At 50.8% G+C, this 12,331-nt stretch overlaps 1 protein-coding gene across 1 annotated transcript in view; it reads left to right on the plus strand.

Moving 5' to 3' along the window:
- LOC144754106 (uncharacterized) overlaps positions 1 to 4,544 on the plus strand; it is a 37,358-nt gene extending 32,814 nt beyond the window's left edge. Inside the window, exon 3 of the mRNA XM_078641671.1 lies at positions 3,876 to 4,544. Within this exon, the coding sequence (XP_078497797.1) occupies positions 3,876 to 4,288 (413 nt within the window). The 3' untranslated portion in view covers positions 4,289 to 4,544. The remainder of the gene's footprint in view (positions 1 to 3,875) is intronic.
- The last annotated feature ends 7,787 nt before the right edge of the window (positions 4,545 to 12,331 follow it).

A 12,331-nucleotide genomic window follows, 5' to 3' on the forward strand; every position in this document is an offset into this window, starting at 1 on the left:
TGTGATGCTTGGAATGCCTGGGTGCCTGTGATGCTTGGAATGCTTGGGTTCCTGCGATGCTTGGAATGCTTGGGTGCCTGTGATGCTTGGAATGCTTGGGTGCCTGTGATGCTTGGAATGCCTGGGTGCCTGTGATGCTTGGAATGCTTGGGTTCCTGCGATGCTTGGAATGCTTGGGTGCCTGTGATGCTTGGAATGCTTGGGTTCCTGCGATGCTTGGAATGCTTGGGTGCCTGTGATGCTTGGAGTGCTTGGGTGCCTGTGATGCTTGGAATGCCTGGGTGCCTGTGATGCTTGGAATGCTTGGGTTCCTGCGATGCTTGGAATGCTTGGGTGCCTGCGATGCGTGGAATGCCTGGGTGCCTGTGATGCTTGGAATGCTTGGGTGCCTGTGATGCTTGGAATGCCTGGGTGCCTGTGATGCTTGGAATGCCTGGGTTCCTGTGATGCTTGAAATGCCTGGGTGCCTGTGATGCTTGGAATGCTTGGGTGCCTGTGATGCTTGGAATGGTTGGGTGCCTGTGATGCTTGGAATGCTTGGGTGCCTGTGATGCTTGGAATGCCTGGGTGCCTGTGATGCTTGGAATGCTTGGGTGCCTGTGATGCCTGGAATGCCTGGGTGCCTGTGATGCATGGAATGCTTGGGTGCCTGTGATGCTTGGAATGCTTGGGTGCCTGTGATGCTTGGAATGCCTGGGTGCCTGTGATGCTTGGAATGCTTGGGTGCCTGTGATGCTTGGAATGCTTGGGTGCCTGTGATGCTTGGAATGCTTGGGTGCCTGTGATGCTTGGAATGCTTGGGTGCCTGTGATGCTTGGAATGCTTGGGAGCCTGTGATGCTTGGAATGCTTGGGTGCCTGTGATGCTTGGAATGCTTGGGTGCCTGTGATGCTTGGAATGCCTGGGTGCCTGTGATGCTTGGAATGCCTGGGTGCCTGTGATGCTTGGAATGCTTGGGTGCCTGTGATGCTTGGAATGCCTGGGTGCCTGTGATGCTTGGAATGCTTGGGTGCCTGTGATGCTTGGAATGCTTGGGTTCCTGCGATGCTTGGAATGCTTGGGTGCCTGTGATGCTTGGAGTGCTTGGGTGCCTGTGATGCTTGGAATGCCTGGGTGCCTGTGATGCTTGGAATGCTTGGGTTCCTGCGATGCTTGGAATGCTTGGGTGCCTGTGATGCTTGGAATGCTTGGGTGCCTGTGATGCTTGGAATGCCTGGGTGCCTGTGATGCTTGGAATGCTTGGGTTCCTGCGATGCTTGGAATGCTTGGGTGCCTGTGATGCTTGGAATGCTTGGGTTCCTGCGATGCTTGGAATGCTTGGGTGCCTGTGATGCTTGGAGTGCTTGGGTGCCTGTGATGCTTGGAATGCTTGGGTGCCTGTGATGCTTGGAATGCTTGGGTTCCTGCGATGCTTGGAATGCTTGGGTGCCTGTGATGCTTGGAATGCCTGGGTGCCTGTGATGCTTGGAATGCCTGGGTGCCTGTGATGCTTGGAATGCTTGGGTGCCTGTGATGCTTGGAATGCCTGGGTGCCTGTGATGCTTGGAATGCTTGGGTTCCTGCGATGCTTGGAATGCTTGGGTGCCTGTGATGCTTGGAATGCTTGGGTTCCTGCGATGCTTGGAATGCATGGGTGCCTGTGATGCTTGGAGTGCTTGGGTGCCTGTGATGCTTGGAATGCCTGGGTGCCTGTGATGCTTGGAATGCTTGGGTTCCTGCGATGCTTGGAATGCTTGGGTGCCTGTGATGCTTGGAATGCTTGGGTGCCTGTGATGCTTGGAATGCCTGGGTGCCTGTGATGCTTGGAATGCTTGGGTTCCTGCGATGCTTGGAATGCTTGGGTGCCTGTGATGCTTGGAATGCTTGGGTTCCTGCGATGCTTGGAATGCTTGGGTGCCTGTGATGCTTGGAGTGCTTGGGTGCCTGTGATGCTTGGAATGCCTGGGTGCCTGTGATGCTTAGAATGCTTGGGTTCCTGCGATGCTTGGAATGCTTGGGTGCCTGCGATGCGTGGAATGCCTGGGTGCCTGTGATGCTTGGAATGCTTGGGTGCCTGTGATGCTTGGAATGCCTGGGTGCCTGTGATGCTTGGAATGCCTGGGTTCCTGTGATGCTTGGAATGCTTGGGTGCCTGTGATGCTTGGAGTGCTTGGGTGCCTGTGATGCTTGGAATGCCTGGGTGCCTGTGATGCTTGGAATGCTTGGGTTCCTGCGATGCTTGGAATGCTTGGGTGCCTGTGATGCTTGGAATGCTTGGGTGCCTGTGATGCTTGGAATGCCTGGGTGCCTGTGATGCTTGGAATGCTTGGGTTCCTGCGATGCTTGGAATGCTTGGGTGCCTGTGATGCTTGGAATGCTTGGGTTCCTGCGATGCTTGGAATGCTTGGGTGCCTGTGATGCTTGGAGTGCTTGGGTGCCTGTGATGCTTGGAATGCTTGGGTGCCTGTGATGCTTGGAATGCTTGGGTTCCTGCGATGCTTGGAATGCTTGGGTGCCTGTGATGCTTGGAATGCCTGGGTGCCTGTGATGCTTGGAATGCCTGGGTGCCTGTGATGCTTGGAATGCTTGGTTGCCTGTGATGCTTGGAATGCCTGGGTGCCTGTGATGCTTGGAATGCTTGGGTTCCTGCGATGCTTGGAATGCTTGGGTGCCTGTGATGCTTGGAATGCTTGGGTTCCTGCGATGCTTGGAATGCTTGGGTGCCTGTGATGCTTGGAGTGCTTGGGTGCCTGTGATGCTTGGAATGCCTGGGTGCCTGTGATGCTTGGAATGCTTGGGTTCCTGCGATGCTTGGAATGCTTGGGTGCCTGTGATGCTTGGAATGCTTGGGTGCCTGTGATGCTTGGAATTCCTGGGTGCCTGTGATGCTTGGAATGCTTGGGTTCCTGCGATGCTTGGAATGCTTGGGTGCCTGTGATGCTTGGAATGCTTGGGTTCCTGCGATGCTTGGAATGCTTGGGTGCCTGTGATGCTTGGAGTGCTTGGGTGCCTGTGAGGCTTGGAATGCTTGGGTGCCTGCGATGCTTGGAATGCTTGGGTTCCTGCGATGCTTGGAATGCTTGGGTGCCTGTGATGCTTGGAATGCCTGGGTGCCTGTGATGCTTGGAATGCCTGGGTGCCTGTGATGCTTGGAATGCTTGGGTGCCTGTGATGCTTGGAATGCCTGGGTGCCTGTGATGCTTGGAATGCTTGGGTTCCTGCGATGCTTGGAATGCTTGGGTGCCTGTGATGCTTGGAATGCTTGGGTTCCTGCGATGCTTGGAATGCTTGGGTGCCTGTGATGCTTGGAGTGCTTGGGTGCCTGTGATGCTTGGAATGCTTGGGTGCCTGCGATGCTTGGAATGCTTGGGTGCCTGTGATGCTTGGAATGCTTGGGTGCCTGTGATGCTTGGAATGCTTGGGTGCCTGTGATGCTTGGAATGCTTGGGTGCCTGTGATGCTTGGAATGCTTGGGTGCCTGTGATGCTTGGAATGCTTGGGTGCCTGTGATGCTTGGAATGCTTAGGTGCCTGTGTGGATGAGTGGGGACAGTTGGAGAGGGGCTGAGCAGCAGGGAGGCTGCTCCTGGGGGGCTGTAGTATAAGGATTACCAGGCTGAAGGGCAGATGTACATGGAAACCAAATTATTGTACTTGAATGCCATCCTGCAACTTTATCTTAATAAAGAAACACTTAAAATACAACTTGGCTACGTCTGGTAAGATACAAGAGAAAGCTTAGCCACATGTGTTTGGTCTATTCACCTGGATGTGAGGCCGGAGTTATTTTACTAACCAATGAGCGGCATCACCTATAATCTGTACAAATGCACTATTAGGTAAGATGACATTTATTTACAAACGTATGAGAAGTATAAACCATCTTTCCTCTTACAGATGGTTCCCGTGGGTTCATGTGCTCCCCGAGGGGGGTCTCCTTGCAGCTGGACATCGGCCAGTACTGGAGCTCGAGGTCCGAGGGGTTCGTGGGGCAGCTGGAGAGGAACAGCAGCACCTGGCTGCAGGTGTGCGTCGTGAACGGGGGGAAGGTGGACATCACCGACTACCAGGGCGCGTATCTATGTCTGCGCCCAGGACCCGGAGATCAAGCCATCAGGGCAGTCAAAAACAAGACGTCTCCCGACTGCGACTTTGAGCTCGAGTATAAAGGTCAAAGGGTGTCTCTGAGGGCTTCCAATGGGCTGTATTTGGCCAGAGTTGCCCGCTCAAACTCAATACAACACTTAGAGGCAGCAACAAAATCAATTGATGTCTTTTCCTCTTTCTGCCTGGTGGGGGCCGATGCCTAAGGCTCTCTCTGTTGCTGGGAGAAGAATATGACGTGTGCTGATTATATGAAGTTGTATTCGACAGCCTTCAGCCACATTCATTGTAACCACTGCAAAAGGCAACAGAGAACCTGAGATGGAAAATGTGAATTGCGCTTTAAATTGCGTTGTAGCGTAGAATCCATCACTGACACTGGCAAAAAAATCTATGCAACTGCAAAAAACAAATCAGATTTTGAAAACAAAAGAAAATAAAGTGTCCATGCTTGACTCTGGATTTATTGTTTGTATGATACATATGTTCATGTGTTTGATTGTTCCTGTATTCCCGTACCTTGCATATTTCAGTCCAGTACAGCATACAGTCTACACTTGTGTCCTTATTTGAAGTGAATGTGACACATTTATGTACCTACATAGTACATATATCTTCAGGGTACTTAGATGAGGAGTTAGCTATAGTATATCTACACTTCCCTATACACACTTCATTTGTCCCTTGATTTTCTTGCACCAAAAGGCTGTTGTGGTCAATATTCAATAGTACACATGTGCCTGGATGAGCTCACAATCCAACCATGAGTCAGGAAAGGGCCCAGGAGCAGGCTGCATAGACATCATTAGACTGTGTTAGTACTTGAGCCATCAGAGTTTCAGGCATCCTAGCCTTGATTGAAACGCTGCTTATCATGTCACTGACATGACTACAATGAGATACTGCCTTCATGATGTAAATATGGAATGTCTAAAATTAGCACGCTAAATCAATCAATCAATAGGGGAATTGTGAAGCGCGCTACTCACCCGCGAGGGTCTCAAGGCGCTGGGGGTGGGGAGTGCAGGTCCGAGTCACCTGAAGAGCCAGGTCTACACACTGGTTATGAAATGTCAATACAATTTATGTTTTAAATCAGAATTCACAAACTTTTGTAACTCACAAGAGAAACATGCTCAGCATATCATTAGCAGGACAGGACAGGCAATTCACCCTCATGCGAGGACAACAACAGTTTGGACCTACTACAGAAAATATGGACAAACTACCAAAGTCAGGCCCAGCAGGTCCCCTCCCTGAAAAGTATGTCTGTCCATAAGAGAGCCACCCTGCTGGCCAAGCCCATGCCTATCCTAACAGGGACACACTCTGGCCTGCATGGCATGACAGACAATGGTTTCCAAACATTGACAATGGACACACTCATCATCAAGTTGCAAAAGCACAAATAAATGCCTACAGCCAGATGGACAATCAAGAATGATACATTATGTGAAGGACCCCACAGACATCAATAGTACTGTTTGACATTTATGCAATTCTATTGTAAACAGGAGATTGTGGGGGTGATCCGGAGTACTAATGCACTGGTAGTTTTCAAAAAAGCCAACTAGAAACCTTTTAAGTAGGACAAATGTTGAGACATTTACCCCTAGATTCATCAAAGTCCCGTTTTGCGAGTGTGTAATAGCGATTATTAAGGAATCGCTATTACAGACTCGCAAAACGGGATTCATGTACAAATCTCAGTTTTTTTTGCGAGTCCTACAGCTTCCTTATTTGCGATTAGCTAATTGCTAATCGCAAATAAGGAATAACTCCCCATTCATCCCTATGGGCCTAAAGGCCCATAGGGATGAATGGGAAGACATATCAATGTGCGAATCGCTATTAGCGATTGGCATTTTGAGTTTGCGATTTCAAGGCTGCAGGGGTGTCCAAAGGACACCCTGTTGCACCCCTGAAATGACATTGGACGCTGGTGTTACGCACACACATGTCCCAAGGACATGTGTGTGTGTAACATACAACTTAGAAAAATGCACTTAAGTGCATTTTAGTTTCCGCTATTTACCACGAGGTTTGACTTCGCGGTAAATAGCATCCCAGATTTGCGAATTCGCAATTTTTATATGTTTCATGAATTGCATTTAAGGAATCTCAAATAGAGATTCCTTAAATGCAATTCCTCGCACAATTGCGAATTCTATAATAGCGATTATTGCATTTGGGATGATGAATCCATAATGCAATAATTTTGCGAGCCGATTTTCGTTTCATGAATCTGGCCGTAAATGTGTTACAAAGAGAAAAACTAAAATACAATTACCCAAATAGTCATCATATACATTATCAATTTCTACTGAAAGTCTTGAAATGGGACTTTTAGAGTAATCGGAGTTGAAAGCAGTGCAGTGCAAAACTAAGGGGAAACACTTACACACAGTTGGTTGGGTTGTGTAGGATACTTAACAATCAGTCTGAACCTCCAGAAAATTTGCAAAAATATGTTGCAGAAAAAGAGCTTTTATATGAAAACTGCACCAGATATGTGATAGAGCCTAGACCCATATAAACATTCCCAATAACTCTGACAACCTTTTTACCTGCTTCAGAGGTAAGAGGGAGAACACATTCACCATTTAAATTTCATACAGTGTAACCAATTTCGCTACATATTAACTCACTCAACCAATTCAAGGATTTTAGTTACAAATTCAAAAACAAATTGATATAAACCAATCTCAGCATTATGGTATAGAAATACATAACAAACAAAGGTGGCATTCACAAGGACTTATCTCCAATTGATCTCCACCTTAAAGCATCAAAAGTGGAGATATATCTAACACCACATTCACCACCTGGTGCAAACTGCAGACATTGCCAGTATTCCCGCTCTAACTGCCCCAAAATTTATCTCCATGGTGGACACCACCAAATAACCCTAATGAGATGCAGAGTAGACGTTCCCGTGCAAAAACACATGAAAAACCACAACAACACTTTCACAACGAACTGCCAGATCTGCGATGCGAACCAAACACAGACGATAAGCCGCGGTAGCAACAGGGAATTAATACTTGCTGGTGTTAAGCAGGCTGACTACCTGCAGCATAAAAGGAAGACCAGCCAAGAGCCAAACCTGAAAACCCACAGATGCCATGGAGACAATGATCATGCACCGTGGATACCCATGAGGGCCACAACACCGACCGCAACCACCCCAGGCCTGCCACCACCCCCAGGACCCGTCCGACCCCACCCCCGGGAACACCACAGAGGCAGCGTACACAAAGACAGCGGACCCACCTGAAACGCATCTGCCATCCAGACCCAACACCAGAGGAGGACAATGCCCACTATAGGCCCAAAAGGACAACCATCCCCCGCATCCTGACCCACATCCCCCACCTGCTGACAGTACCAACCCAGCGGACAACCAACATCCCTCCGCAGATAAAGCTGCCGGCTGTGCAGCACATGCCGGCCTCTGGTACCATCCAACCTACGACTGCCAGAGTTGGATGAGTTACACAGCCAGCCCTATCCAAGGTCATCACACCTGTCCTGGATGACAACATCAGCCTGGTACCCCAGCACCCCCACGTCACCCACACTGAGCAGGAGAAGCTAGAGACCAAGCAAGGCCCCTAGGTCATAGCTGGATTCCCTCCTGTTTCAGGGAAAATCAACTGCACACATCTACCCCTCGTGCTCCCTGCCCACACTGCACACAACTACCACAACAGAAAGCACACGCTTACCATTAATATGCAGGCAATAGTGGACCGCCCGGCACAATGTCATGGCCAACTCCCCAGGCAGAATGCATGATATTCACATCACCCGACAGTTCATTATCCCCCAGCGCTCCAAGGATGACACACATGGAAATGCAGTGCCCTTTGGTAAGTCCAAAATAAACACACCACACACCTCCGGCCCGCAGTCATCCAACTCACAACACTGCCAATGGGCACGCAGCGCAACTACATTCAACATGACATACAACTTGCCAACCCACCAGGCACGACAACACAACTTTATTGAGAATCCGGCCTTGCCATGCCCACAACCCAGCCACGTGGTAAAAAAGGGGGTGGTGATGGACGGAGCACCTGAACCAATCAAACAATCACACCCAGTCAAAAGATCTGGGTTTAATCCATCACGTTCTTTAGCCCACTCTGCCACCCCAGTTCAGACATGGCCATATGCAAATCAGTCTGACCCTGTGCCTCATGGGAACAGTCCAGCCCAAACTGCCAAGCCATGCCTTCCCTGGACCGGAAACAAGCTTCCTAGGACCGGTTTCTGGCCTTCCAGCCGTCTTCAGCCAGGCTTGCTTGAATCCAGTGGCAAAGTGAGCAAGGGACTGACGTCTGAGCCTACCCTGCCAAACTTATGGCGAACAAAGCGGTACAAAAGGGGGTGGTGATGGACGCAGCATCTGAACCAATCAAACACTCACACCCAGTCAAAAGATCTGGGTTTAATCCATCACCTTTCTTTAGCCCACTCTGCCACCCCAGTTCAGACATGGCCATATGCTAATCAGTTTGACCCTGTGCCTCATGGGAACAGTCCAGCCCGAACTGCCAAGCCATGCCTCCCCTGGACCGGAAACAAGCTTCCTAGGACCGGATTCTGGTATTCCAGCCGTCTTCAGCCAGGCTTGCTTGAATCCAGTGGCAAAGTGAGCAAGGACTCACGTCTGAGCATACCCTGCCAAACTTATGGCGAACAAAGCGGTACAAAAGGGGGTGGTGATGGACGCAGCATCTGAACTAATCAAACACTCACACCCAGTCAAAAGATCTGGGTTTAATCCATCACCGTTCTTTAGCCCACTCTGCCACCCCAGTTCAGACATGGCCATATGCAAATCAGTTTGACCCTGTGCCTCATGGGAACAGTCCAGCCCGAACTGCCAAGCCATGCCTTCCCTGGACTGGAAACAAGCTTCCTAGGACTGGTTTCTGGCATTCCAGCCGTCTTCAGCCAGGCTTGCTTGAATCCAGTGGCAAAGTGAGCAAGGGACTCACGTCTGAGCATACCCTGCCAAACTTATGGCAAACAAAGCGGTACAAAAGGGGGTGGTGATGGACGCAGCATCTGAACTAATCAAACACTCACACCCAGTCAAAAGATCTGGGTTTAATCCATCACCGTTCTTTAGCCCACTCTGCCACCCCAGTTCAGACATGGCCATATGCAAATCAGTTTGACCCTGTGCCTCATGGGAACAGTCCAGCCCGAACTGCCAAGCCATGCCTTCACAACCCAGCCGCGGCATGGCACCACAGACACACAATAGCAAGATGTGAGGAGAGGCATTGAGCAGGCATGTGCAAGAGCGGCAAGTGACTAAGGAATGTGAACCTACCCAATGTCAGGTGTGGCGTGGAGGTGCCGGACAGACCCCAGAGTGCAAAACACGGAAATGGCCATGTGGAGATAAACTACTGGTGCATAGAGTGTCGTGGCCTATGAACGCTACCATGTCCCCACAGGCTGTTGGGCAGAACGCAGAAATGGCGCACACATTCTGACCCCCCTGCATGCGTGTGCATAGTGTGTTGGACCTGAGTACACAAGGCCTGTGTAGAGTTGTGAACACAAAGCCCGTTGCACTGGTCGTGGTTCTCATATGGTTTGTACAACGCGTGTGCTAGGGCGGAGCCTCTCTCAGCCCACTACGAGTCTTGTGCCGAGCTCGGTGGGCCATTGTCCCAGTGCGCCTGCTGCACCCCGGGCAGCTGGTCCACCGACTTGTCATGCCTGCCCTAGCGCACCAACGAGACTCCGCTCACCTGCCTACACCGGTGTGTGTCAAAGAGGGCCCACCACGTGCCAGTGGAAGCTCCAAGCATCAGTCCCGCGACTTCTGCAGCCTCCACAGACAATCGCTGGTCCCCCCTGCGCTGGCCCACATTACTCCTTTCTCATTGACATACACCACCGGCGTCCTCTTTGGCCCAGTAGGTCCCACATGTGGAACTGTGTCCTGAGTCCTTAATGGCAGTGACCCCAAGTCCGTGGCAGTGGCCACAGCACCAGACTCCCTTCAATCAGTGAGGCATAATTTCATATGGCAGGCCTACGACACGTGGTGCCACTAACCCTTTTCAACGCAAGCCGTTGACACTTGGTGCCACTAACCCTAGTTCAACGCAAGTCGGCGACACGTGGTGCCATTAACCCTGTTTAAGCAAAAACAACAATGATGGACAGAATGTGGATCAATGTCACACATTCACCCCAGTCAAAAGATCTGGGCCCAAATCCATCGTTTTTCCACTCCACACCACCCTGTGTTAGACAATGGCGATATGCAAATCAGCGCTGACCCTGTGCCCCATGGGAACAGTCCAGTCCGAACTACAAAAGCCATGTCCTTCCCAGAACGGAAACAAGCATCCGAGGACCGGCCCGGTTTCGAGGTAACACCTCTCATCAGCCCGGCTAGCTTGCTTCCAGTGGTGTGGAGTGCCTGGGACTCACGTCTGAGCATCCCCAGTACACTTAGAGCGGTTACTGCAAAAACAACAATGATGGACAGAATGTGGATCAATGTCACACATTCACCCCAGTCAAAAGATCTGGGCCCAAATCCATCGTTTTTCCACTCCACACCACCCTGGGTTAGACAATGGCGATATGCAAATCAGCGCTGACCCTGTGCCCCATGGGAACAGTCCAGTCCGAACTACAAAAGCCATGTCCTTCCCAGAACGGAAACAAGCATCCGAGGACCGGCCCGGTTTCGAGGTAACACCTCTCATCAGCCCGGCTAGCTTGCTTCCAGTGGTGTGGAGTGCCTGGGACTCACGTCTGAGCATCCCCAGTACACTTAGAGCGGTTACTGCAAAAACAACAATGATGGACTAAATGTGGATCAATGTCACACATTCACCCCAGTCAAAAGATCTGGGCCCAAATCCATCGTTTTTCCACTCCACACCACCCTGGGTTAGACAATGGCGATATGCAAATCAGCGCTGACCCTGTGCCCCATGGGAACAGTCCAGTCCGAACTACAAAAGCCATGTCCTTCCCAGAACGGAAACAAGCATCCGAGGACCGGCCCGGTTTCGAGGTAACACCTCTCATCAGCCCAGCTAGCTTGCTTCCAGTGGTGTGGAGTGCCTGGGACTCACGTCTGAGCATCCCCAGTACACTTAGAGCGGTTACTGCAAAAACAACAATGATGGACAGAATGTGGATCAATGTCACACATTCACCCCAGTCAAAAGATCTGGGCCCAAATCCATCGTTTTTCCACTCCACACCACCCTGGGTTAGACAATGGCGATATGCAAATCAGCGCTGACCCTGTGCCCCATGGGAACAGTCCAGTCCGAACTACAAAAGCCATGTCCTTCCCAGAACGGAAACAAGCATCCGAGGACCGGCCCGGTTTCGAGGTAACACCTCTCATCAGCCCGGCTAGCTTGCTTCCAGTGGTGTGGAGTGCCTGGGACTCACGTCTGAGCATCCCCAGTACACTTAGAGCGGTTACTGCAAAAACAACAATGATGGACAGAATGTGGATCAATGTCACACATTCACCCCAGTCAAAAGATCTGGGCCCAAATCCATCGTTTTTCCACTCCACACCACCCTGGGTTAGACAATGGCGATATGCAAATCAGCGCTGACCATGTGCCCCATGGGAACAGTCCAGTCCGAACTACAAAAGCCATGTCCTTCCCAGAACGGAAACAAGCATCCGAGGACCGGCCTGGTTTCGAGGTAACACCTCTCATCAGCCCGGCTAGCTTGCTTCCAGTGGTGTGGAGTGCCTGGGACTCACGTCTGAGCATCCCCAGTACACTTAGAGCGGTTACTGCAAAAACAACAATGATGGACAGAATGTGGATCAATGTCACACATTCACCCCAGTCAAAAGATCTGGGCCCAAATCCATCGTTTTTCCACTCCACACCACTTGGAGTCAAGCTAGCCGGGCTGAAGAGAGGTGTTACCTCGAAACCGGTCCGGTCCTCGGATGCTTGATTCCGTTCTGGGAAGGACATGGCTTTTGTAGTTTGGACTGGACAGTTCCCATGGGGCAACAGGGTCAGAGCTGATTTGCATATCGCCATTGTCTAACCCAGGGTGGTGTGGAGTGCAAAAAAACGATGGATTTGGGCCCAGATCTTTTGACTGGGGGAGTGTGTGACATTGATCCACATTCAGTCCATCACTTGTTGTTTTTGCAATTGCCGCCCTAAGTGCGCTGGGGATGCCCAGACGTGGGTCCCAGGCACTCCACACCACTT

This window comes from Lissotriton helveticus, chromosome 5_1, assembly GCF_964261635.1.
Source record: "Lissotriton helveticus chromosome 5_1, aLisHel1.1, whole genome shotgun sequence".
Taxonomy (NCBI): Eukaryota; Metazoa; Chordata; class Amphibia; order Caudata; family Salamandridae; genus Lissotriton; species Lissotriton helveticus.